At 43.8% G+C, this 27,825-nt stretch overlaps 2 protein-coding genes across 3 annotated transcripts; one reads left to right on the top strand and one right to left on the bottom strand.

The window, feature by feature from the left end:
- The first annotated feature begins 5,867 nt into the window (after nucleotides 1-5,867).
- Nucleotides 5,868-8,751, top strand: LOC311138375 (uncharacterized protein). 2 transcript variants are annotated; one of them, XM_084173041.1, is made up of 5 exons: nucleotides 5,868-6,091; nucleotides 6,793-6,864; nucleotides 7,264-7,345; nucleotides 7,471-7,664; nucleotides 7,803-8,751. In XM_084173041.1, the coding sequence occupies exons 1-5, from the start codon at nucleotides 6,041-6,043 to the stop codon at nucleotides 7,869-7,871; spliced, it is 468 nt and encodes a 155-aa protein (XP_084029167.1). In that variant the 5' UTR covers nucleotides 5,868-6,040; the 3' UTR covers nucleotides 7,872-8,751. The 2 variants fall into 2 exon arrangements, with proteins under 2 accessions (XP_084029167.1, XP_084029168.1); XM_084173042.1 differs by lacking the exon at nucleotides 6,793-6,864 and having other exon boundaries at nucleotides 5,918-6,091.
- Nucleotides 8,752-13,193: 4,442 nt separating this feature from the next.
- Nucleotides 13,194-26,023, bottom strand: LOC311138099 (proton-associated sugar transporter A-like; the record flags this gene model as incomplete). The annotated part of the gene is made up of 8 exons (XM_084172763.1): nucleotides 13,194-13,466; nucleotides 13,696-13,901; nucleotides 14,098-14,274; nucleotides 14,448-14,601; nucleotides 14,696-15,534; nucleotides 25,008-25,232; nucleotides 25,354-25,446; nucleotides 25,600-26,023. The coding sequence occupies 8 exons, from the start codon at nucleotides 26,021-26,023 to the stop codon at nucleotides 13,194-13,196; spliced, it is 2,391 nt and encodes a 796-aa protein (XP_084028889.1).
- Nucleotides 26,024-27,825: the final 1,802 nt, after the last annotated feature.

Below are 27,825 nucleotides of genomic sequence, written 5' to 3'. Positions count from 1 at the left end.
TGTTATCGCAGGTGCAGCAAAACGCTTTGTTATCAAACTTGAGGAATTCGCTATTGTATTAGATTCCAACTAAAGGAGGGCCATCTCTGAAATATATTGTGTGTACCCGAAGAGAAGCAAATGAAAATGCTGTCCCCCTACCAGACTTGGACACAAGCTGTTACAACACAATGTTAATGATCCCCCACTTTTTGTGGTCAGTTAAGCATGTTCAGTGGGATGGCTCTGGGTCTGTGATGCCATGTGTAGCCACTCCCAGTGAGATGAGTGAGAAACAGAACAGAAGGGCTGGGCTCACCTTAAATGACCCCGGAGAGAGGAAACAGGCGTGATCTGAGATATGGAGTACTACTTTCTATCATACTCGGCGCTCACCCTACCCTGTTAGAGGGGGACAAATTCATAATAGTAAAAATTATGAAAACTGTTCGTAATTAATACTAATACAATACTAATACTAATGAACAACATGTAACATACAGTGCCTTGCAAAAGTACTCAGACCCCTTGGATTTGTTCACATTTTATTGTGTTACAAAGTGGGATTTAGTTGTAATTTTTTGTCAACAATCTATATAAAATAATATGTAACATTAAAGTGGAAGAAAAATTATATATAAAAAAAAAAAAAAAAAAAAATTATAACTAAAATATAGTTGTTGCATAAGTATTCAGTTCCCTGAGTCAATACATGTTAGAAACACATTTGGCATCAATTACAGCTGTGAGTCTTCTTGGGTAAATTTATAAGAGCTTTGCACATCTGAATTGTGCAATATTTGCCCATTATTATTTTCAAAATTATTTAAGCTCTTTCAAGTCTTGCCATAGATTTTCAAGCAATTTAAGTCAAAACTGTAACTTGGCCACTCAGGAACATTCACGGTCTTCTTGGTAAGCAACTCCAGTGTAGATTTGGCCTTGTTTTGTAGGTTATTGTCCTGTTGAAAGGTGAATTCCTCTCCCAGTCTCTGGTGTGAAGCAGACTGAAGCAGGTTTTGCTCTAGGATTTTGCCTGTGCTTAGCTCCATCCCGTTTCTTTTTATGCTGAAAAACTCCCCAGTATTTTCCGATGTCAAGCATACCCATACCATGATGCAGCCACCACCATGCTTGAAAATAAGGAGGCAGTTACTCAGTGATGTGTTATGTTTGATTTGCTCCAAACATAAGGCCTTTTTGCATACAAGATGCATGTTCTCAAATATTTGTATTCTGTATATTTGTATTCTTCTTTTCACTCTGTCATTTAGGTCATTATTGTGGAGTCACTACAATGTTATTGATCACTTCCTCAGTTTTCTCCCGTCACAGGCATTGAACTCTGTAGCTGTTTTAAAATCACTAATGGCCTCATGGTAACATCCCTGAGCAGTTTCATTCCTGTCCTGCAGCTCAGTTCAGAAGGATGACTGTATCTTTGATGTGTCAGGGTGGTTTAATACATATTAATGTTAACCATCTACCAATCACTGCCCTTCTTTATGAAGCTTTCGAAAAGCTCCCTGGTCTTTGTAGTTGAATCTGTGCTTGAAATTCAATACTTGACTGGGGGACCTTACAGTTTTTGTATGTATGGGGGACAGAGGAAGGGTTAGTGTTAAAATCATGTCAACCCCTATTATTTCACACAGAGTGTGTCCATGTAACTTATTATGTGATTTGTTAAGCCAAATTTTACTCCTTAACTAATTTAGGCTTGCGTAAACAAAGGGGCTGAAATATGCACTGACTATATTGTAGTTATTCATATTTTTATTTTTGTGTAGATTGTTGACAAAAAATGACAATTAAATCCAATTGAATCCCACTTTGTAACACAATAAAATGTGAAAAAATCCAAGGGGTCTGAATACTTTTGCAAGGCAAAACTGGAGTTATTGTATTTTAGATTAGTAGCACTGATTGCATATCTGGGTCTGGGTAGAGGGGGTTGACGAGCTTACTTTTCACAATGAGTGAGTCGGCATTATACTGGAACAGATGCTCAATGTAGCTCAATTTGCAACACAATAGCCCCCACACAACATGCTAAATGAAACAGTGACCATAAACAAAAGACTCCAAAGTGGCTTGGCGTGGTTTGTGCGTGTGTGTGCGTGCGTGCATGCATTTTTGTGTGTGTGCGTGCAGCGAGGCTTCGCACACAGACACACACATGCAGACAGCAGATGAATGAAATACACTGCCCTGACCCAATCCCGACCTTTGACCAAATGATGATTGTCTGTGGGTTCGCAAACGGCACACTCCACTATGTCTAATTCTAATTCATAAAAGCATCCAGGTGTTATAAGGAATCAACTTTAAACGTATGCATGAACCACAGGAGGCTACTGAGGGGAGAATGGCTCATAATAATGGCCTGGAGACCATGTGTTTGATGTATTTGATACCATTCCACTAATTCTGTTCCAGCCATTACCACGAGCCCGATCTCCCTCATTAAGGTGCCACCAACCTCCTGTGATATGAACCCGAAAAGGACGCAAGACATGCATTCATGGAACACAATCTGCGTTGGACATGTCTATTAAATCTTTTTTTTTTTTTATACTTCAGAGGCTTTGTTAGCCCTAAGTCAGAGAAGTGACCAACTGGCCATACAAGTGCAGTAATCCAATGTGCCGTGCAACGTTTCTCCAGGTTCACAAAAAAAGAGACCACGCTTTTCTTCACACCCGCACCATCATTGTCTGTCAGACTCAAAATAAACAGCCACACGTTAATAGACCATACGCCCCATGCTATTGTTCTGCACATGGACTTTCCTGCCATAAATATGTGGCCCCAAACAGACCACTGATTTCTGACCAGCCCTCAGCATGTAGTCCATACCTTGCATTATGATGCATTTTGTTTCAACAAGTTAGGCTACTGGACACTGATAAAGTATCAGTGAGACACAGATTTAGAAGATTTATGACATTTGTTTCTAAACAACTCAGAAAATACCACATAGTTAATCCCATGATCACCGCCTGGTATGGCAACTGCACCGCCCTCAACCGCAAGGCTCTACAGAGGGGGGTGAGGACGGCCCAATACATCACTGGGGGCGAGCTCCCTGCCCTCCAGGACATTTACAACAGGCGGGGTCTGAGGAAGGCCCGGAAGATCGTTAAGGACTCTAGTCACTCCAGCCACGGTCTGTTCACTCTGTTACGATCTGGCAAACGATATCGGAGCATCGGGTCTCGGACCAACAGGGGCGGCAGGTAGCTTAGTGGTTAAGAGCGTTGTGCCAGTAACCGAAAGGTCGCTGGTTCTAATCCCCGAGCTGACTAGGTGAAAAATCTGTCTGTGCCCTTGAGCAAGGCACTTAACCCTAATTGCTCATGTAAGTCGCTCTGGATAAGAGAGTCTGCTAAATGACAATAAAAATAAAAACAGGCTCAGAGACAGTTCCTTCCATCAGACTATTGAACAGCTAGACCCTAGCTGTCTACCCACCTGCACCTTAGAGACTATTTGCACTGACACACACACCACTGCTGTTATACCAAGTCAATTTACTCACTGTACTACTTGTATAAAACATTCATTTTGATGTTCATGTTGATCAAATTTGGTGAATAATTTGGATTCCACGTGGCTCAGTTGGTAGAGCATGGCACTTTTTCTATCAGGATTGCTGTTGGTTGTGCTAGCTCTAGCCAACCAGCTTGCTTTTTTCTTTCATGTCATTCATAATTCAAAGATGGAGGGATGAGACGCTATTGTCTGTGTCCTTCTTCCAAAGAAGGAGAAGCCAAAGACAGTACAGTAGTAGTAGTTTAGAAAGTATGTGGAGAAGCTATACGTGATTGGCTTATGAAACATAGACAACTGGATTGTGATTGGACAGGTCTGACTGGCTGACTGACAGCCTTACCTGGCGCCACTTACTCTGAATAATAGCGTCTGCTAAATGACTAACATGTAAACCAGGGTATCACAACTTGCGGCCCGAGGGCCTATTTGCCCCCCCAAGCCTTCTGAGCAAAAAAAAAAATATATATATATATTCATTGTTGGACATAAAAGACTGTAAAAACACCAGGAAATCAGCTCCAAGTGATTTTAATTTAAGAAATCTGTTCCCAAGTATTCCCACGCATAACAGAGAGATCATATGCAAATGTTGGCAAGGTTCGAAATGATTATGTTTTAGTCAAACATTATATCTGTTTGGGCTTCTTGCGGTCAATTTGCAGTCGAAAAAGTATTTGTAATTATGTTCCTGCCCCCTGAACATCTGCTCAACAAAAAATCGTCCCGTGGTTGAATCTAGTTTTTTTTATTTAACTAGGGATCTTCTAGTTGATGATCCCTGGTATAAACGAACCATACTGTATATTCTATTATGTCCATATTACTCATACTGAGTCTCCTGAGTGGCGCAGTGGTCTAAGGCACTGCATCGCAGTGCTAACTGTGCCACTAGAGATCCTGGTTCGAATCCAGGCTCTGTCGCAGCCGGCCGCGACCGGGAGACTCATGGGCGGCGCACAATTGGCCCAGCGTCGTCCAGGGTAGGGGAGGGAATGGCCGGCAGGGATGTAGCTCAGTTGATAGAGCATGGCGTTTGCAACGCCAGGGTTGTGGGTTTGATTCCCACGGGGGGCCAGTATAAAAAAAATAATATATGTATTCACTAACTGTAAGTCGCTCTGGATAAGAGCGTCTGCTAAATGACTAAAATGTAAATGTAATACTAGTTTTTATTACTTTTTTTTCTTTACCTTTTACTACTACTTGTTATTTTTATTGTACTGCATTGTTGAGGAGAGTTAGCAAGTAAGCATCTCCCTGTACCGTGTGCACTTGATCAATAAACTTTGTATTGTATTTTGATTCCGCATCTAATAGAAATGTGCGTGCTTGTTTCCTAAGCTTTACTCTGGCCCAATAATTGCAATGGTTTATATTTAGACACATGGATCACTATGAGATATACATTAGTTATTTACATTTTAGTCATTTAGCAGACGCTCTTATCCAGAGCGACTTACAGTTAATGAGTGCATACATTTTTCATACTGGCCCCCCGTGGGAATCGAACCCACAACCCTGGCGTTGCAAACGCCATGCTCTACCAACTGAGCTACACGGGACAGCGCAGATATGGCATATTACACAGTCAAAGTGAATAAGTGTAGGTAGCCTACTGGCTGTGCGCTTGTTATAGGCTTACACATGTAGCTATTTTATTCAAATACAAAATGCGGTATTTTGTTCCTGACCTTTATCTTTAAAATAGAGACGTCTAACCGAGCCAAGAGGTGTGGTTTAGTTAGTAAATGCTTTCACATTATCATCGTTGTGCTGTAATCTGATACTTCTCTCTGAAGAAAAAGCGCACTGAAGACAAAGGGGATAGGGGGCTTTAACGGGGCTTTATGCTATAAGATAGGCGAAATGAGGGACAACATGCTTCGAATACAAATACATTTGTCAAAATAAAAAAATAAAAATAAAGGGGCAACAGTAGGCTTTTCATGAGAAAAATATATGTTGTTCAACGTAAGCAACGCTTGCAGTCACACAAAGGGACTGCATTCATCAAAGCGCACTTGAAGCACTTGGCATAGGCTATTTCTTACATGAAACAACATTAAAATGTCAACATGTAATTAATGAGAGAGAATAACAATGTTTCTAACACTAAGATAAATTACATATAAATCGTCATCATGTAAAAACTTTCTTCATGCTGGTAATTTTACAGCGGAGTACACCCTTTAAATGTTTGACCATTAGGAGAAAGAAAGTTGGGAGGAGCTTGATAGGCGGGACAAATTCCGAAGATTGACAACAGTCTGTCCAATTAAAACCGCTAAAACATTTGGTTAAATTTGGATTGCCCAATCACGTTTTCGATCGACCAGCTCCACTCTAACTAATGGATTACAGTCGCGTCTAACAAACAGATGTAACTGGTTTCCTTCACTCTCTTCTCCTCTCCTCAGCCTCTCACAGAAGTCACTGCCAGAAACATCGAGGCATCAAACACAGTATTTATTTTGGAAACATATTATACCCTTACATTAAACTAAATATGGCTGATACCGCCGTAGACACGACCACAACCACCGAGATTTCAGCAAAGGTGAGTTCATTAATTTGACTATACGTTAGCTAACGTTACTAGTTAACGTACTCTTCAGCTGAGCCTGTGTGAACGCCAACTAGCTAACTTTAGCTTTTATAACCATGTAATAACCAAGTAATTTACGTGAACGTTAGTCACTGTCAATGACTGGAAAATAGTAGGTAGCTATATTTTACGTCTTTCTCAACTGTTTAGCTAGTTATTTAGTTGAATAACTTTTTCGATAGGTTCATTATTTGCTTGTGACTTTGCTAGGTATGTTAGCCAGCTGGCTGGTTTGCCATTTAATTTGCAAGCTAAACTGCTAAATGTATAATTTATTGCTAGCTAAATAACGTTAGCTAAACAATCCCTCAGAAAATCGAATGCGCTCGAGCTACACGGTTGAGCGATGGCGGGAAGGGCATAAGTCTTTCAGAGCGCGAGCATGTAGTGTGCGCCCTTATCATGTCTGTGGTGAACGGCGACGCAAATTCCCGATGCCTTCCATTGTATGCACTTTGGCAGTGGTCGGACACGCTCCGTTTGTAAAGATCTGGGATATAAATAGAAAGCCTACTATGATTTTTTTTTTAAAACACATTCTGAACTACAGAAGGGCTGCTTTCATTGGCGACGAGTATATGGACAAATCGCGTTGGACATGCAACAATTGTACCTATCAGTGAGCTAGCTAATCAAGGAAAACATATTTTCAGGAGCTCAAAGAGAAGAAAGAGGTTGTCGAGGAGAAGGAGAATGGCAGTGGGGACGCACCAGGCAATGGAACAGTGAGTTGAAGCTGAAGCTTATTCCCTCGCGAGCCTCATGGCCTTTTGTCTCGGCGCCCTCATCATGCAGGTGTTGCCAGACTCCGCCCCTACTACTCCCATGCATGCTATCCCACAGCTCTTTGTTTAGTTTGTGAAATGGCACAGATGTTTTCTCAAGAGATCGCAATTGGCCCTCATTGCTTTCCCTTCCCCTACTCTCTGGGGATTAAGTATAAACTGCAACATGTGCCCTGTTATAACTCAGAAGCTTGTTGGCTGTGACTCTTGGGATATTATCGTAACTTTTTTCTGAAGACTATTCTAAATTAAATTACTTGGATGTCACTGCATACAATTTACCCATATTTATATGACATATTACAAAGTTACTCCAATTATTTGTTTCCTTCCCTCCAGCACACAAATGGTGCAGAGAAGAAGACAAATGGTGCAGATGATTCTGAAGAAACCCCTGAGGGTGAGAAGGAAGAGGAGGATGGTAAGTTCATGTTTCTCTTTGGACTCACAGCTGAATAAAAAAAAAAAAGTGTGTTTGATACTTGTGAGGTGTCTGAAGCCCTTGTTTTTGCTTCATGTATGAAACTTGTATGACATTGATTGCAGGAGAGGGACAGGATGCAGCTAAGGATGCAGAAGAAGCTGCTGATGAGGGGGTTGACCACCCTGTGAAGTGCCCAGCTGATGAGGGGGTTGACCACCCTGTGAAGCGCCCAGCTGATGAGGAGGTTGACCACTCTGTGAAGCGCCCAGCTGATGAGGAGGTTGACCACCCTGTGAAGCGCCCAGCCGATGAGGAGGTACGCTTTTGTCAGATGATTTTCAAACGCAGTCAATATATTAGCTCAACTGTTACCATGAGACTCTCTTTATGACTGTTGCATATCTGATCACTAAGTTCTCTCCCCACTTAAAACGTTTTAATTTTTTTCATTCAGGAACAAGTGGAAACAAAAAAACAGAAAACAGAAAACGGTGAATCAAAGGAAGCTGAAGTGAAGGCATAGTGCGCCCAGCCTATACTCCTCCGCAACGCTGTCTACATGCCGTGTTCAACTTCACCTTGTAGAGCTTGTGCTTTATGTATGCTTTACAGATTTTGTTTGTCCCCAAGATATTACATTGCACTGGAGTCCTAAAACATAAGAGGCCTCTCCTCTCTTTTTATAAACTGTTATTTATTGGTTTCTTACGCAAACTTAAAAAACCAAAACAACCTGTGCAAATAGAATCTGTGCTATCTTATTAGTTTTGTTATTTTGTATCCGTATGAGTGAAGCACAGTCTCTACATAGTTAACTGCTGACCAGCTGATTCAGAGGCAGACAGCTGTACGCTTCGCCACATGTTCAGGGTGACTTCTCAGACTCACTGAAGACCAAAGATAAGTTTTAAGCAGGGGCTAATGGACTATTGTTAGCATTATTAATTCAGGCTTTTTTAATCCTTTTTGTTTACTGCTGCTAGTAGTTAATCCTTTGCCAGGCTGATCTGTTAACACAACAGATGGCACAAATGGAAGAACGCCTCCATGATAAAATATGCTTGACCCTGTTTGGGGGGCTGGCTTCTGCTATGTTAATTACCCCCTCTTAAATCTTAAGGCTTTGGTCATGTTCTGTATGCATTTCACACAAGTTTGTACCATTTGTACCCAAGATACTGTTTTTTTTCTCTTCATTTTTTCACATTTAGGTTATTATGTTATGTCTGGGTGACTCAGAAATTGTGTCTTCAACGGTCTTTATCAACATCATTCCCACCCTGGTGTTCTTAGTCTCTTCTTGTGCAGTTTTATTTCATGATTGCTATTTGGTTGCTTCGACCACTGCTTTGTATATTCTGGTTCTTGATGATTAAATAAATCAGTCTTGTCTTTTTACCCAATTTGTATTTTGCATAGACTGTGATAGTGGCGCAGTGGTCTAAGGCGCTGCATCGCAGTGCTAACTGTGCCGCTAGAGATCCTGATTCGAATCCAGGCTCTGTCGCAGCCGGCCGCGACCGGGAGACTCATGGGCGGCGCACAATTCGTCCAGGGTAGGGGAGGGAATGGCCGGCAGGGATGTAGCTCAGTTGATAGAGCATGGCGTTTGCAACGCCAGGGTTGTGGGTTCGATTCCCACGGGGGGCCAGTATAAAAAATAAAAATGTATTCACTAACTGTAAGTCGCTCTGGATAAGAGCGTCTGCTAAATGACTAAAATGTAAATGTATAGTTCGGTGTAGCTTTTCACGTCCGTTCTTAAATACGATGCTGAATAGCTTTTTAGTGTTATAACCAAATTACAATTGTGACACACTAGTGTTTGAAAGTATATCTAATTAAATTGTTAAAACTGTCCTAGCCATGTAAGCATTGATGTCAGTTGACCTCATTTAGCATAAGACTGAATATGAATGGTTCAATTCGAGGAACAGGAGTAATTCTCAAGCTGATCGTTGTTACTGGGAGAGGCAGGGATTCTTGAAATCTTAGCATCTGGCCTTTCCCATTGAACTGTCTGGACACATCAATCAATTGAAGTCGTCCTGACATGATGCAGTTTACTGCTCCATCTAGTGGTATAATTTTTTATTTTTTTTATTTAACCTTTATTTAACCATGTTAAACTGGTATTGTGGGTGGGCAGGGTTGATTGGTGACAAATACTACACTGATAGAACCGTTATCATGTGGATGTAGGTTTTTCAGGTCAGTGACCAGTTATAAAGAATGGTTATGTCTGAATGCAAAATACATAATAGCTGTCAATCTAATACCAACATTTTACAAGCAAACGGATAATTATCTGCATAGATAGAAAATACGCTTGAAATTCTATGCTAAAGTGAGCTTAATAAAAAACGACAGACCCAAAAAGTCTAAATGATTATTTTAATTCAACTCGACCCTGAGGTTAAGTAGCTGTTACAGTAACACTTAATATTGGAATTATGGATGGAAAAGAACATCAGAAAACACAGTTTATAGTAAAATTGAAGCAAGTTGCAACAGCATGGTCCTCCATACAGTTCCTGTTTCCTCAGAAGAAACCAGTCAGACACATGACATCATCATGGCATGTGTCCAGTCTGTTATGGAGGCTTTAGTGGGAGACCCTGACCAACATTCCGCTGAGCCATCACCAGCTCTAGATCACTCATGACAGTGGGGTGGTGGGCATTTTTGTTGTTGTGAAACTCACAAATGAAGCTGAACGCAGGCATGAGTTGTTGTTACAATTCATTAAAAAAGTGCCAGGAAACAGTCTGTGTCAATTACATTACGTGATGTTCCAAGGCAAGCAATGCCAAGCAAGCTATTTTAGACTGTCCCAGATCTTCAAAATGGAAAAGTAATTATGATTTCACCAATGTTTTCATTGGCTGCTTGATGAACATGGAAGACGAACTGTTGTTATTTCAGCTGTATAGAATCTAAATTAATGATTGAGTGAATAAATGCGGTGTGTGAGGAGACTGGATAACTTACCCAAACGTGAGAATATCACTCCAGTGAGCCAGTTAGGGGCTAGTGTGGTGAAGCAAGCCTAAACACTAACTAAAGCATGTGCCCTAGTGGTGAAAATAAGCACTTGCTGTTTGCAAATATAAACCCAAAAGTCTTCCCTCTCAAAGTTGTCCAGCTCCATCATCGATAGCATAGTTCGCATGTATCTTCCTGAATTATTTATTGCCACCCAAACAACATATTTGTTGTTCTTCATTTTTGTTCGGTTTCCAATGGAATGCCGAATTACACCCCAGTTTCAACTTCTCCTCTTCCTGGTAATGACAAGAATCACTGTCATTACAACGGTCATGCCAGCAGCTGCGTTACAGGTCAGAGTGAAGTCCATGGCTTAGTAAAGGGCAGGGGCGGTGTGTTCATTAGGGCGATATGGGCTACGCACTGCCAAACGGGAAAAGGAAGGGATTTTTTTTCTAATCAATTATATCACGGCAACAGTAGTTATCAGTGTTCTAATCTAGACGTCTGATCTGCCACTAAATGTCCAATCAGGCTAAAGTCGTGCTTCAAATGGCCCCGCCCCCTTTGGGGCGATTTCAGTCAGGTTGAAAATCGCCCAGGAGTCTCTCATAGACTCTCATGTAAAATCTTTTTTTTTTCAAATATCAGAGCTTTCAATACAATCTCTATGGGTTCCGGGAGGGCTTGCACTTACGCGCTTTCGTCATACGTAACATAAGTAACCATGAACATAACTAAGAAAAGAGCGGGTAGCAGCGTCAATCAATTCACGTACTACTGTCAAGATGGCTAGCTTTGCGAGGCAAAGATGAAACTGAGGGCTCCACCAACCCTGGTATTTTTCTTGGACTTGTCAACTTTGTGGCACAATTAGATGAGGTGTTTGATGACCATCTTAAAAATGCTAAAGTTTTCAAGGGCACATCAAAGACCATTCAAAACGAGCTACTGGAGTGTATGCTAGCGGTCATGAGGGAACATATTGTGGAGGAGGTGAAGTCGGCGAACTTCGTAGCTATCCAAGCTGACGAGACCACGGACGTTTCTACACAGACACAGCTGGTGCTTGTGCTGAGGTACATAGATAGCAACCACAAAGTGCAGGAGCGCTTTTTTGAGTTCCTTCCCATCTCGGAATCAACCTCAGTCTCAATCGCCAGTGTGCTTTTGGAGAGACTGAACGGTCTTTTTGCCGACGACGAGAAAGTCAAACTCACGATGGAGCCAGTGTGATGAGGGGAGAGAAGGCTGGTGTGCAGCAAAAGGTGCGTGAGCATTTCAAGAATGCCCATTACGTGCATTGCTATGCGCATCAGCTGAATTTGATCATGCAGCAAGCTAGAACAGTTTCAGTACAAGTAATGTAGCCTCTCTCTCTCTTTGTCCCTCCCTGTCTGTCTCTTTAACACACACACGCCCAAATCAGTTCACAGTTGATGTTGTTTAAAATAGTTATTTTTCATTTTAAAAAAAGTAAAAAAAAAAATAATAATCTGTTCATGTTCATTTTTACAAATCTATACAATTGTCCAGAATATGGTTGTTCATATTTACAAATCTATACAATTGGCCAGAATATGGTTGTTCATTTTTACAAAGCCATACAGATAGATGTGTTTACCTTTTCTAGAAATTATTTTCAAATTCTGTTTTCAGGCAAAATGTCTATCACTGTTCATTTTCACAAATCTATACAAGAGGGCAGAATATGGAAGTCTATAAAAATTTATTATTACCAATAACTTGCATCAATGTTTTCAGTAGCCTCTATCAAAAGCTCCTGCTTGCTTGTTGTGAATTATGCTCAGGTGCACATATTTCCAATTCAACCATGAGGCCTTTTTGAAGCAAGTAATGTGTATATCAGTATTGACTTATATGCTGCCCCTGTCTTCATGTTGTTGCTGGACATATCTTTTTTTAAATGTGTGTAGGTCACCTAAATCATCAGAAAAATTGCCCCCCCTGAGAATTTTTTCAGGAGCCGCCACTGGTAAAGGGTCCATGTCTGTGTGTATGTTTGTGAACGCATTGGTGACTGTCAAGTCTAAATGGTAATTAATAATGACCATAATAACCTGGGTGACTGGTGAGAAAGATGTAAGGCTGATCAGAGGAGTGCACATGCTTGGCTCTAATGTTACATAGTGCAAACTGAGTGAATGCGGTACTATATGGCGTGTGTGTGTGTGTGTGTGTGTAGATGTACAGTAGATGTGCTACTGTACTTACATGAATTCAGGGCTTCAAGCAAAGGTCATTGGTGGCACACTCAGACAGTCCCTAAACCTGCCTACAGTGGGATGATAGTGTGCTAACTCGGAGAAACAGGCAGGTAGACATTCTCTCGGACATAAGTCAAAAACAGAAGTCATTGAGGCAGATATTAGGCAAGGCCAAAACAATGAACCCCCCCAAACATAGTTTTAATTAATAATAGGGGATGTTGTATATTTGGTGGGCAGCAGCCTAAACTAAACATCAAAAGCAAGGAGTAGTGATGAAGAAAAAGGCTCTACTGACAGCAGAATAATCAGACTCAGACAGACAGACAGACAGACACACAGACACACACAGACACACACACACACACACACACACACACACACACACACACTTTAGTGGAAATTAGCAGAAAGAAATGCATGGACACACACTATCCAACATACTGACACAACAGAACAGTGGCCGATGTGTCTGTCGGTCTACGCTCTGAGAGGAGCTATGCTGAGCAGTGTGAGAGAGTACAGTATTGTATGTGCTGTGCAGAGTGACAGTGTGTAGGCTATATGCAGTGTGTGTTGTGACTGCAGTGCGAGAGTGTGTAGAGCAGTGAGGAAGGCAGTGAGGGGGGCTAAATGTGCACAAGTAGTGGCTGGGTCTCGCTTCCGGAAGGCTCACCCTCAGGGGGGGGCAGATGGTATACCACGCAGAGGGAGGAGTACAGACATCCCACGAATGACATCACGCTGGAAAAGTACATCACTCCCTGGGCCCCGCCCACCAGTGAGGTTAGAGGTCCCATCGCCACGGAGACTATGATCTGAGCCAGGAAGTACTGGCAGCTGAGCAGTGATATGTCCACCCCCATTCCTCTCCTGGTGCCTTCCTCTGACGATCCACAGAACTACACACATAGAAAAACAAACACATAGACAGAGAAACAGAGAGAGCACATGTATGATTGATACATGCCAAACACACACAACAAATCTAACAGGCCACATAATACCTTGCTATATGAAAATTCAACAGTTGGACAACACTGACCAATACCAGGCTACAAAACACCATGTCACAGAAACAAAAGTCTGAACAATATTATATTCAGTGTATTCCCACTTATATTCACTAACCTGCGGGCTCTGGTAGTATTCACACAGCAGAGAGTAAGGTAGAGTGCATAGAGAGGAGAAGAGCACCCCGTAGGTGACACAGAGAGACAGCACCACATAGAGGTTGGTGGAGAGCGTAGCAAGGCCTGTGCCAAGGCCAAACGCCAGGTAGGCAAAGAAATAGAGAGACCGGAGGGAGAAACGCTCCTCCAACTTCTCCAATATGGCTATGAATAGAAACGAGAGGAGAGTGAGAAAACTGAAGAGAAAAACCTGTAAAACAACTATATGTGATAAGGAATCTAAATGATGGATGTAGTGTGAGGTGTGTGTTCTGTTTCTGTGTTTTGAGTGTCTGGATGTGTGTGTGTGTTTTCTTTCAGTTTTTCTAATTGTCCAGATTTGTCTGTGTGCAGGACTCACCTGAGTAGAAGGCAGCACTGAATGCATAGATGCACATGCCCCAGCAGCCCATGCTGACCCCAGCATTGTAGCGTTGGTAGGCCTCAGAGTCGTGGGGTGCTTTGGGGTCTCCCTCAAACACTACCTCCCCCATGAAGTCAGTGTAGAACAGCAGCATGCCTTCAAAGGACAGCCAACCTATAGGATCAAGACAGGGTGGCAGATAGCTAATATTTATGTAGACATACTCACACAGCTTCCACTGGAGTACAGACAGGTGTTGTGATATCAAATCCAAAATCACTGGTGGTTTTAACCTTGGTAGGCATACAGACAATGAAACACAAGCACATGAGTGACATGCCTCTCACCCAAAAAATGGTTAGTGCAGAGGCTGCGCAGTGACGGAGGCATCCTGTAGATAGCGATACACAGCATCCTCATTGACATCTGTGAATCTGCTGTCTCCACATTTTCACTCAGGTCACTCTCATAGCGCACCCCATTCAGCAGAATATTTGCCACCTTCATTACAGGAAGAACAGGATTCAGAAAACAAATTCTCTCAACACGATGATCTGTAAACAAACTAATCAGAGGGATTCAATTCCAGGCCGACCTGCTGACTGAAGGTCACTGTTCTTCTGCGACCATTTTCCATCCCTCCACTCTGGGTCACCATGGACTCCTCCACTAGCGCAAGGCTCTGAGGCCGCTTCAGGATACTAGCGGATGAACCTCGATGGGACCCTGCCCCCATCTGAGCCGCCCCTGCCCCGGCCCGGGATCCTGCCCCAGCCAGGGCCACTGTCCCAGCCACTGCTAGTGCTCCAGCCTGTGAACCTGTTCCAGGTTGAGATCCCTGGAGAGGTGGGGTGTCCTCTGGAGGCAGGGTTCGGGCTGCAGTGTCTGGGTCAAGGGGCTGCGGCGATGGCTGTCCAGTGTAGCAGTCGATGAGCACACTGTCTATATAGGAGGTTCCCAGAGATGAGGCAAACTCGTTAATGCCAGTGAGAGAGTTGTCTCGACTGATAAAGCTGCCATATTTAGGAGTGAGGGGGCTGAGTGGGGAGATGGGGCTGGTGAGGCTGGCACAGAGGCGTGCATTGGCACTACAGGAGTGTGCCTTGGGGTAAGGGTTCGAGGGGCGGGGTTCAGAGAACTGGTAGCTATAGAGCCCAGCCACTTCCTCTTCCTCCTCCAATCCCAGCCCTGCCCCCTGAGGGACTGGGGGAGAGGGGGGCAGAGGGAGGCTGGGGCTCTTCAGAGAGTTCTTCTGAGGCTGCGTCTTTGGCAGGGGCTGCTCAGGGATGCTGTTGAGGGTCATGCATGTGGCAATGACCAAAGTGACACTGGTGAACATGTATATGACTCGAAGTTGACCTCCCATTGACCTCCCGAAATCAGTGTGGTCCCAGTTAATTCCACCCACGATGTACCCGAATCCACCACCCAGACCTGCATAGAGAGAGTGGGACATAATCATCATAGAACTGATAATCATATCAATGACACTGATTATGCTATCACAATCACATCTTAGATATACTGTATATGCTATGTCTACATCGTCAGAAGTGGTTTTTATGTACATTTTACTGTCTCACATACCAGTAGTGAGCAGTGATGGAAAAAGTACCCAATTCTCATACTTGAGTAAAGGTAAACATACCTTAATAGAAAATGACTAAAATAAAAGTGAAAGTCACCCAATAAAATACTACTTGAGTAAAAGTCTAAAAGTATTTGGTTTTAAATATACTTAAGTATCAAAAGTAAATGTAGTTGATAAAATATACTTAAATATCAAAAGTAAAAGTAAAAGTACGAAAAATTCCTTGTAAACCAGACTGCAATTTTAGCCAGGGGCACACTCCAACACTCAGACATCATTTACAAACAAAGCATTTTGTGTTTAGTGAGTCCACCAGATCAGTGGCAGTAGGGGTGACCAGGGAAGTTATCTTGATAAGTCTGCGAATTTGACAATTTTCTGTCCTGCTAAGCATTCAAAATGTAACGAGTACTTTTCGATGTCAGGGAAAATGTATGGAGTAGAAAGTACATACTTTTCTTTAGGAATGTAGTGCAGTAAAAGTAAAAGTTGTCAAAAATTTTAATCGGAAAGTACAGATACCCCAAAAAACGACTTAAGTAGTACTTTAAAGTATTTTTACCTAAGTACTTTACACCACTGGTAGTGAGTGCTAGAGCCTATTGGTATGTATGATGTTCTCGAACCAGCCAGTAGTGTATAGCATTTCCCTGACTGACCAGTTGTAAGTGTATAGTATACAGTGCTCTCTAACCTGCCAGTAGTATGTACAGTTGAAGTCGGAAGTTTACATACACCTTAGCCAAATACATTTAAACTCAGTTTTTCACAATTCCTGACATTTAATCCTAGTAAAAATTCCCTGTTTTAGGTCAGTTAGGATCACCACTTTATTTTAAGAATGTGAAATGTCAGAATAATAGTAGCGAGAATGATTTATTTCAGCTTTTATTTCTTTAATCACATTCTCAGTGGGTCAGAAGTTTACATACACTCAATTAGTATTTGGTAGAATTGCCTTTAAATTGTTTAACTTGGGTCAAACGTTTTGGGTAGCCTTCCACAAGCTTCCCACAATACGTTGGGTGAATTTTGGCCCATTCCTCCTGACAGAGCTGGTGTAACTGAGTCAGGTTTGTAGGCCTCCTTGCTCGCACATGCTTTTTCAGTTCTGCCCACACATTTTCTGTAGGATTGAGGTCAGGGCTTTTTGATGGCCACTCCAATACCTTGACTTTGTTGTCCTTAAGCCATTTTGCCACAACTTTGGAAGTATGCTTGGGGTCATTGTCCATTTGGAAGACCCATTTGCGACCAAGCTTTAACTTCCTGACTGATGTCTTGAGATGTTGCTTCAATATACCCACATAATTTTCCTTCCTCATGATGCCATCTATTTTGTGAAGTGCACCAGTCCCTCCTGCAGCAAAGCACCCCCACAGCATGATGCTGCCACCCCTGTGCTCCACGGTTGGGATGGCGTTCTTCGGCTTGCAAGCACCACCTTTTTCCTCCAAACATAACGATGGTCATTATGGCCAAACAGTTCTATTTTTGTTTCATCAGACCAGAGAACATTTCTCCAAAAAGTACAATCTTTGTCCCCATGTGCAGTTGCAAACCGTAGTCTGTCTTTTCTATGGCGGTTTTGGAGCAGTGGCTTCTTCCTTGCTGAGCGGCCTTTCAGGTTATGTCGATATAGGACTCGTTTTACTGTGGATATAGATACTTTTGTACCTGTTTCCTCCAGCATCTTCACAAGGTCCTTTGCTGTTGTTCTGGGATTGATTTGCACTTTTCGCATCAAAGTACGTTCATCTCTAGGAGACAGAACGCTTCTCCTTCCTGAGCGGCATGACGGCTTTGTGGTCCCATGGTGTTTATACTTGCGTACTATTGTTTGTACAGATGAACGTGGTACCTTCAGGCGTTTGGAAATTGCTCCCAAGGATGAACCAGACTTGTGCAGGTCTACAATTATTTTTCTGAGGTCTTGGCTGATTTCTTTTGATTTTCCCATGATGTCAAGCAAAGAGGCACTGAGTTTGAAGGTAGGCCTTGAAATACATCCACAGGTACACCTCCAATTGACTCAAATGATGTCAATTAGCCTATCAGAAGCTTCTAAAGCCATGACATCATTTTCTGGAATTTTCCAAGCTGTTTAAAGGCACAGTCAACTTAGTGTATGTAAACTTCTGACCCACTGGAATTGTGATACAGTGAATTATAAGTGAACAATTGTTGGAAAAATTACTTGTGTCATGCACAAAGTAGATGTCCTAACCGACTTGCCAAAACTATAGTTTGTTAACAAGAAATGTGTGGAGTGGTTGAAAGACGAGTTTTAATGATTCCAACCTAAGTGTATGTAAACTTTCGACTTCAACTGTATACTCCCACTGGGCACAAACTGGTTGAATCAACGTTGTTTCCACATTATTTCATCCCCCAAAAATCTATGTGACGATGTTGAATCAACGTGGAAAACTGATCGGATTTTGAAAAACGTCATCAACGTAAGGGCATTTCTGTCACGACTTCCTCCAAAGCTGCCTCCCCTCCTTGTTCGGGCAGGCTTCGGCGTTTGTCGTCAGCGGCCTTCTAGCCACTGCCGCTCCATATCTCATCATTCCATTTGTCTTGTCTTGTCAATTACACACACTTGGTTCATATTCTCCTCATTAGTATGTGTTTAAGTGTTCCCTCTGCCCCCTTGTGAGATGAGTGTAGCTCAGTGGAGCTACCTGTACTTTGTATTGCCGGGGTACATTTTCCCCGCGTGTGTCAGGTGTCAGTGTGCAGCGGTAGGACGGAGTCAGGCGCAGGACACAGAACTGAGTAACAGACGAACTTTACTCGAAAAGAAACAATACTCATTTCCATGCAGGGAAATACACCAGCTCACAGCAGTCATAAACACAAAACAAAGAACAATCACGCACAAAACCATGAGGGAACCAGAGGGTTAAATAGGGAAATAATCAAAACGTGATGGGAACCAGGTGTGTACAATCAAGACAAAACAAATGGAAAACAGAAACGTAGATCGGTGGCAGCTAGAAGGCCGGTGACGACGACCGCCGATAGCAGCCCGCACAAGGAGAGGCACCAACTTCGGCGGAAGTCGTGACAGTGTGCCTGTATTTGTTCCAGTGCGCCTGTTTTGCGCACTGGACTGTTGAGGCTATCCAGCGTAACTGTGTACTACGGAATAAACTCTGTATTCTGTGATTTACACTCCTGCACCTGACTCCTTCAAATCACACTCTCACAGAATCACCCACCCACTATGGAGTCAGCGGGAGAGGAGCATATGCCTGGAGTCGTGGCACGGGTCCAGGAGCATTCAACGATGCTAGCCAGCTTGGAGAAGTGATGGATCGGGTTCTTCAGGTCGTCCAACGCCTGGAGAGGAGAGAACCCGATCTGTCGAGACCAGCTGGGTGACCGGATCCAGCCACCCACACTCCAGCACCTAGAGGGATCCATATATCCTGACCACGGGAGTTCGACGGGACAGCTGCTCTCTGCCAGGGATTCCTCCTCCAACTGGAGCTCTACTTCTCCAGCATCAGCCCAGACCCATCGGAGCGGGAGAAGGTGTCCGCCCTCGTCTCCTGCCTCTCGGGGAAAGCCCTAGAGTGGGCCAACGCGGTCTGGAACGAAGGAGGAGCCGCGTTGGACAATTTCGGGGAGTTCGCTCGCCTCTTTCGGGCTGTCTTCGATCACCCGCCCGAGGGTTGAGAGGCGGGCGAGCGGCTGGTCCACCTGAGGCAGGGGACGAGGTCTGTGCAGGAATTCGCCTTGGAGTTTCGGACTCTAGCAGCTGTGTCCGGGTGGAACAAGCGGGCCCTTATCGACCACTTCTGGTGCCATCTGCGGGAGGCCGTCCGAAGGGAGCTAGCCTGCCGGGACACCATGTTGTCCTTCATGCAACTGGTGGACATGGCCATCCATTTGGACAACCTGCTGGTGGCCAGAGGACATCCTGGAGGGGGTCTGCCTGTTCCAACCCCGGCCGACTCGGATCATGAGCTGATGGAGCTGGGTGGAGCTGCGATCCGAGAGAGCGGAGGACGACAGCGCCAGTGTCACTCTGGTGGCACGAAGAGACATCACACTGCATGATGTCGTTAGCGTTCTTTTGGGTCTGGAGGTGGCAGGCAGGGCACTCTCGCATCACTCCAGGTATCGAACACCCACACTTGTTCAGAGCCCTCTGCTGCGCACTGTACCCTACCCATCTACTTTCCTGATCACACAGTGGTTCCCCAGTGTAAGGCGCTAGTCGATTCAGGCGCAGCTGGGAACTTTATGGACAGGGCATTCTCACACAGTTTAGGCATTTCATTGGTTCCCCTATCCATTCCACTCCCCATCAGAGCACTTGATAGTCAACCATTAGGGTCCGGGTTTGTTAGGGAAGTTACAGCACCAGTCACCATGATTACCCACGAGACTCATTGCGAGCAAGTCACTTTTTTTTATTATTGAGTCTCCTGCTTTCCCTGTGGTATTAGGTATCCCTTGGTTAGCACTCCACAACCCCACCTTCTCATGGCCGCAGAGGGTTCTCACGGGGTGGTCGCGAGAGTGTCAGGGTAGGTGTCTAGGTGTTTCCGTTGGTGCAACCATGGTGGAAAGTCCAGACAGTACCTCCACTGTGCGCATTCCCCCCGAATACCTTGATTTGGCGCACGCATTTTCTAAAACGCAGGCAACCAAGTTACCACCTCATCGGGCGGGGGATTGCGCGATAAACCTCCGGGTAGAGGAGTCATGTGTATCCCCTGTCACAGGCTGAAACGGAGGCTATGGAAACATACGTCACCGAGTCCCTGCGCCAGGGGTGTATACATCCCTCCACTTCACCCGCCTCCTCAAGTTTATTTTTTGTGAAGAAGACGGCAGTCTGTGCCCTTGTATTGATTATTGACCACTGAACAAGGAGACGATACGATTTAGTTATCCTCGCCCCCTCATTCCTTCAGTGATCGAGTCAATGCATGGGGCGCGCATCTTCACCAAATTAGAATTAGAAACACCCTTTCCTCGTCTGGACGGACCACCGTAACCTGGAGTACATCCGGGCAGCGAGGAGGCTGAATCCTCACCAGGCCATGTGGGCCCTATTCTTCACCCGGTTTGATTTCCAACTATCATACATCCCGGATACGAAGAACGTGAAGGCAGACGCATTGTCACGGCTGTATGAAACAGAGGAGAACCCAGAGACAACACCCCCATACTCCCGGCCTCCTGCATTGTGGCACCAGTAGTATGGGCGATGGACGCGGATATAGAGCAGGCGTTACACACAGAGTCATCTCCACCTCAGTGTCCAGCTGGGCTGCAGTACGTGCCTGCTCTTATCCGTGACCGTGTGATCTACTGGGCACACACGTCACCCTCCTCTGGCCACCCAGGTATCGGTCGTACAGTGCGCTGGCTGACCGGAAAGTACTGGTGGCCTACCTTGGCTAAGGACGTGAGGGTGTATGTCTCCTCCTGCTCGGTGTGCACCCAGAGTAAGGCACCTAGGCACCTCCCAGCGGGTAAGTTACAACCTTTACCAGTTCCACAACAACCATGGTCTCACCTGAGCATTGATTTCCTTACTGATCTTCCCCTCTCCCAAGGTAACACCACCATCCTGGTCATTGTGGACTGCTTTTCCAAGGCCTGCCGCCTCCATCCTCTGCCCGGTTTCCCCACGGCCCTGCAAACTGCGGAGGCCCGGTTTACACACGTCTTCCGGCACTATGGGGTACCAGAGGATATAGTGTCTGACCGGGGTCCCCAGTTCACATCCAAGGATTGGAAGGCATTCATGGAACGTCAGCCTGACCTCTGGATTCCACCCCAAGTCTAATGGGCAGGTGGAACGGGTAAATCAGGATTTGGGTTGGTTCCTGTGGTCCTACTGCCTTTTTTTTTTTTTTTGGGGGGGGGGGGTAGATCAGCTTAATATTGCAGATAGATTGTAACTTCTATCAATGTAATTGTCTGCATCACTTCCAATCCCCCATGTTTTTTATATACATACTCCCCTTTATTACTTTTCAACCCCGCCATCCTTTCCCTACTTGGGGTAAATTAGTGAACAACAATGTCCAGGCCTCTACTTCCAGCCTATACTTACTATCTACACCTTATGGACACAGTCAATTTTACAATAATTATACTTTCCCAAAAGCTCCCAACATACAACCTATATACTTATTATGGACACAGTATGCTTACATTATTAGTTATCTTGTTATTATTTGTTGTTATTTGTTATTAGTCCCATCCTTCAACTCCATTCAATACCTCCCATCTATCTCTTAACACCATCCATATAGGATTTCTATTTGCCATATGTATTTCAACCGTACTGTGATGTTTTACAAAAGTTCTGAACCTTTCTATTCTCATTGCTTCTACAGATTGTGAATTAAAAATAAACATTTTTGCTAAAAGTATTATTATATTATTGATCGATTGACTATGACTTTTCAGATCACCCAGTAATGCTATCTGCAAGGTTAGCTCCAGGTAAATATTGCAATCCTTTAGCCATTCCTGGACCAGCTTGTCCAAAAACAAGCTACAAATGGACAGAACCAAAACAAATGATCTAATGAGTCTGTCTCTTCACAGCAAAATCTGCAGAGCTGGGAAGATTGTATCCCCCATATAAATAACATTCTATTGGTAGCAAGAATTTTATATAATAATTTTAATTGAAAGATTCTAATTTTTGAATCCGGTGTTGTTTTGCGTGTCAGTTCATAAACACTATGCCATGGGATCGGTACGTCAAAAATCTCTTCCCAACTATTTTGCAATCTATATGGGACGGCTGTCAATCCTTTGGTCCTTAAGTGAAACTGATATACTTTTTTATTTATCACAGTTTTCCTTAACCAATTATGTTCTTTAATGCAAGGCCGACAGACAAGTTCCTTACTTTCTCCCCCTACCACTTTCCTCTTCCACTTTTGCGGTAAGGCTGCAATTATTTGGTTGTAAATTTGGGTAGAGCAGACATTTCCATATGTTTTTGTTAGCTGCATGTGCGACATAACTCTACCAGTCCTACCGATTATATCATTTACGAAGATTATACCTTTTTTAAACATTCTGTCAAAAAATAAAGGTTTTTTGTCAATTAGTATATTTGAATTTAACCACAATATTTGTTGCATTATTTGTTCTGTCATTTCTGGAGGATTAAATTGAAACCAACTTTCTATGGCTTGTTTTAGAAATAGTGATATTTGGGAGATGATTTCCTTTTCAAATAACTGAAAATTAGTGGTTGTAATCTGAATAAAGGGAAAAAGGCCATTCTTGAACATTGGGTGAGACAATCTTACTAATTTGCTTGAGAACCAGTTCGGATTTAAGTATAACTTTTGTATGACTGAAGCTTTTAGTGATAGGTCTAATGCTTTAATATTTAATAATGTCTGTCCTCCGAATTCATATTCATTATATAAATAGGCCCTTTTAATTTTGTCTGGCTTGCCGTTCCAAATAAAATTGAATATTTTTTTCTCATATAATTTAAAAAACTGTTCGCTAGGCGTAGGCAAGACCATAAGCAAATAGGTAAACTGGGATAATCCTAAAGAGTTAATCAGGGTGATTTTTCCACAAATTGACAGGTATTTACCTTTCCATGGTAGTAAGATCTTATCTATTTTTGCTAACTTTCTATTAAAATGTATTGAAGTGAGATCATTTATTTCCTTTGGGATATGTATTCCGAGTATATCCACATCACCATCAGACCATTTTATTTGTAAACTACATGATAATGTAAAAATGGTATTTTTTAGTGATCCAATATGTAATATTATTTGTCATAATTTGGTTGTAATCCAGAGAGGTTAGAAAATGTATCTAGATCCTCTATGAGGCTGTGGAAGGATTCTAGTTGTGGATTTAAAAGAAAACATGAGTCATCAGCATACAATGACACCTTTGTTTTTAAGCCCTGGATCTCTAATCCTCTGATATTATTATTGGATCTGATTTTAATAGCTAACATCTCGATGGCCACAATAAATAGATATGCCGATAGTGGTCGGTGTTCTTGCCATGGGCCGAATATGCCCAGAACTCTCTCCGTCACTCCTCCACTAACCTAACGCCATTCCAATGTGTTTTAGATTACCAACCGGTTCTGGCACCGTGGCACCAGAGCCAGACCGTGGCTCCTGCGGTGGATTACTGGTTTCGGCGTGCGGAGGAGACGTGGGATGCTGCCCACGTCCACCTCCAACGCGCCGTGCGTCGTCAGAAGGCCAACGCTGACCGCCACCGCAGTGAGGCCCCGGTCTTTGTACCGGGTGATCGGGTCTGGCTCTCGACCCGGAATCTGCCCCTCCACCTGCCCTGCCAGAAGCTGAGCCCGCGGTTTGTGGGGCCGTTCAAATTCCTGAGGAGAATCAACGAGGTTACCTATAGGTTATTACTCCCCCCTGATTACCGTATTAACCCCTCGTTTCATGTGTCTCTCCTCAGGCCGGTGGTGGCTGGTCCGCTCCAGGAGTCTGAGGTGCAGGAGGTCCCTCCACCTCCTCTGGACATCGAGGGGGCCCCGGCGTACTCCGTCCGTTCCATCCTGGATTCGAGGCGTCGGGTGGGGGCCTTCAGTACCTCGTGGAGTGGGAGTGGTACGGTCCGGAGGAACGGTGCTGGGTCCCGGTGAGGGATTTCCTCGATCCCTCCCTGTTGCGGGATTTCCACCGTTGTCATCCGGCTCGCCCTGCTCCGAGTCCTCCTGCTGGAGCTGCGCGTCAAGAGGGGGGGGGTGGTAGGCTTCGGCGTTCGTCATCACCGGCCTTCTAGACACTGCCGCTCCATATCTCATCATTCCATTTGTCTTGTCTTGTCAATTACACACACCTGGTTCATATTCCCCTCATTAGTATGTGTTTAAGTGTTCCCTCTGCCCCCTTGTCCTTGTGGGTGATTGTTTCATGTGAGATGAGTGTAGATCGGTGGAGCTACCTGTACTTTGTATTGCCGGGGTATATTTTCCCCGTTTGCCTGTATTTGTTCCAGTGAGCCTGTTTTGCGCACTGCACTGTTGACGCTATCCAGCGTAACTGTGTACTACGGAATAAACTTTGTATTCTGTGATTTACCCTCCTGCACCTGACTCCTTCAAATCACACTGACAATTTTGTATTTTTTCACCCAACTTTTAACCTAAATCCAATGACATGGTGACATGTCTTGTTGATTTCACATTTAATTCATGTTAGTTGACAACTCAACCAAATGTAAATCAAAACTATACGTTGAACTGACGTCTGTGCCCAGTGGGCTGTGTATTTCCCTGACTGACCAGTAGTTAGTGTATACAGTGCTCTCTAACCTGCCAGTAGTGCATGAATATTGAGCCCACGATCCTGGTCCTCTGGCAGGCACACGTCCATCATGTAGGCGTGGCTGGGGTTATCTGCCGAGTCCGCACTGAAGTCCATCAGAACCACTCCACAAATAGTCATTATGATGCCCCACTTGTGATTGGTTGCTGTGTCTGCCACCGCAGCTCCAATGTCCCGCCCATTCAGCACCAGTGTCAAACCAAGCAGAGCTCCTATAAAGGTAAAACAGAGAATTCCATCACTTCAGGACTACAATATTAGTTTAAAAACAGGAACCCAGTCGCACCAGAGGGGGGAGAGCCATGCAAGAAGTGGACAGTGAATATTCCTTACCTACAGCCAAGGCCAAAATAAATGGTCTCCGGCGGCCAAAGCGGGATGTACAGCGGTCACTCCAAGCTCCCAGGAGAGGCTGGACCAGGAATCCTTAAAACCATGAGGAGAAATTAGAAGGATTTAGGGGCACTCAATGGGCAATGCAGATGGGAACATCCCTATAGTCTAACTATACCATTCAAAGTATAGTTAGGTATTATATGTCTTCCAATCAAACAGGACTTTCTGTATCTACTTCAATACCCAATATTGGACTGGTGAACCACACCAGGCTGTAGAACTGGTCTGGCAGACCCATCTGTAGCAGGACAGGGGTGACATAGGCCGTCTCCATGGCATAGCTGAACTCGATGCCAAACAGGACGCAGCCGTTGAAGAGCAGCTCAGGGAAGGTGCGGCGAGGGGGTAACTCACTGAGGTCCAGCTGATCCAGGGGGCAGGGGGTGTTGGGCGGCGGGGGCGGGGACGGTCTGATCAGCTTCCGCCGCTTCGGGTGTCTCTGGAAGTTGTTGGCACGGTGACTCAAGAGGCGCGTGGTAGACGATGGAAAGCTGGCCGTCTTGGGCATGGAGCTCCTCCAGAGGCCGTCATTAGTGGTACCCAATGACCTCCCTCCTGGGCTGGCCAAGAGAGGGTCACTGGGGGTGCCCATTCCTAGAGAGGACATCACTCTGCTGGGTGAGCCCAGTTTACTCTGCACACACTAGGAGATGCTCATAAGTCAAAATGTAAACAAGGTTTGAAGATAAATATACTTGTTTACGAGGAGGAAGACAGTACAGTAAGGAGGCATGTCAATAACAGACTTGCAGTCATCATTACATCTATAAAGTATTTAATCATCATAATAGCTTTGGCAAGCTAATTTTAGAGGACACTCAAGGCTAGTACTGTAAAACAGGAGCTGAAGACACCAAGGTAACAGGCAGTATTAAAGTAGGCTATTAAAGGACACTATGCTCCTAGTGGGCACGATGCACTGCAAGTAATGCGCATTTTGATACTGATGTGCGCAAAACCCATGTGCTGGTGTGGCTGTGTACAGCAGTGTGGAATGCGGCATTGCGTCTCACGGAGGCTGTTTACATCAAAACATTTTCATGGATGTATTTTTCCTTGTAAATAGATAATCTGGTAGGAGCTATAAAAAAAAGTCATTGACACGTTTGCCTCAAATAACAAACGTTTTAAGATGCTAGGCTACACATTATTTCGTTGTGAAACACACGTCTTTAAACATGAAAAATACGTCAAACGTGACTGGCTTGATAGGCCTATGTCTGTTCTTTCCTTTCATTTTTGTCATTCAATTTCTTCCAATCGTCGTCGATGTTACGCTCAGTGACGTGACAAAATTTTTGTTCTCAAGGTGATGATTATACAATCGAATTAACTCATGATCTTGCAGGACAAGGCGTGCAAATTGAAACATTAAATAAAATTACCTTATCGGGGTTTCTCTGTCATTTATCTCAGCATTCTCTGTTGGCGAACAAGTCAATCATATTTGTGCTTATAATATTTGCGTTGAATTCGATGAGTCATGTTTTTTTCCTTAAACGCAATCATCTCCCTGCTTTAACCATCCACTTTCCTTCCCCATCTCTCCCTTCCTCTGTCCCTCACACGTGACGTCACATCGCCGCTCCTGTTTCCCTGCGCTAGGTAGACATGCAGCATCAGCACCAACATGGCAGCTATCGCACCGCCAGAGGCGTTTCGTTTCCATTATCATCAACCATATTTAAAATTACTGTCAACAACACTGACCAAGAGTTAAAAATAGTACATGGATGTGTCGACCATGGCTTATCTAATTTAACATAAAAATGAACCTAGGTTACCAAGACCAAACTTATCTACATAGTTGTTTGTGCTGTCCAGCCAGGTTTACCTAAATATTAGCATAATACGCAATGACGTTTCATAAAAATATTTTCTGGTGGAAGTACAGTAGCCTAGTAGCTTTATTTTCATAAACCATAATGAGATGCATGAAAGCAGATGCCATGCTGTTTGAGCTCCTTTGATCTCACCAACACCTGTTCATCACTAGTTACCACAGTCACAAAGTCATAATTATGTCTAAACCCCGCCTATTTCTAAAATGTATCTTCTTAAAATAAGATTTTAAACCTTATCGTAACCTTAACCATACCCTTAACCACACTGCTACCTTATGCCTAACCCTAACCTTAAAGTGGTAATCAGCACTTGAAACAATAACAAAGCTCACTCCATGCCCGTTTCGGTAGAAAGCTGAGGAATGGGGCTGGAGAAATGTAACCACTCTCAAATTCATAGACAGAGCTATAGATGCAAGGACTGGCCATCCATGATATCAAAACTATAGTTTTAACCATGTTTTGAGGCTGTATACAGTTTCTTTACATTTACTTTGTTTACAATCATTGGAGTAAAACAAGTTTATATTTGGGCTCATGAGGCTCATTATTCTTCTAGAATAAA

The sequence above is a fragment of the Coregonus lavaretus genome (genome assembly GCF_964263955.1).
Source record: "Coregonus lavaretus genome assembly, chromosome: 12".
Taxonomy (NCBI): domain Eukaryota; kingdom Metazoa; phylum Chordata; class Actinopteri; order Salmoniformes; family Salmonidae; genus Coregonus; species Coregonus lavaretus.
This window is presented reverse-complemented; position numbering and strand designations above follow the sequence as displayed.

Bases quoted from the DNA above. Each gene is read 5' to 3' on its own strand.
- LOC311138375 (XM_084173041.1), top strand. From the start codon at position 6,041: ATGGCTGATACCGCCGTAGACACGACCACAACCACCGAGATTTCAGCA. The intron at 6,092-6,792 runs GTGAGTTCATTA...ACATATTTTCAG, and splicing joins CCACCGAGATTTCAGCAAAG to GAGCTCAAAGAGAAGAAAGA. The intron at 6,865-7,263 runs GTGAGTTGAAGC...CCTTCCCTCCAG, and splicing joins ACGCACCAGGCAATGGAACA to CACACAAATGGTGCAGAGAA.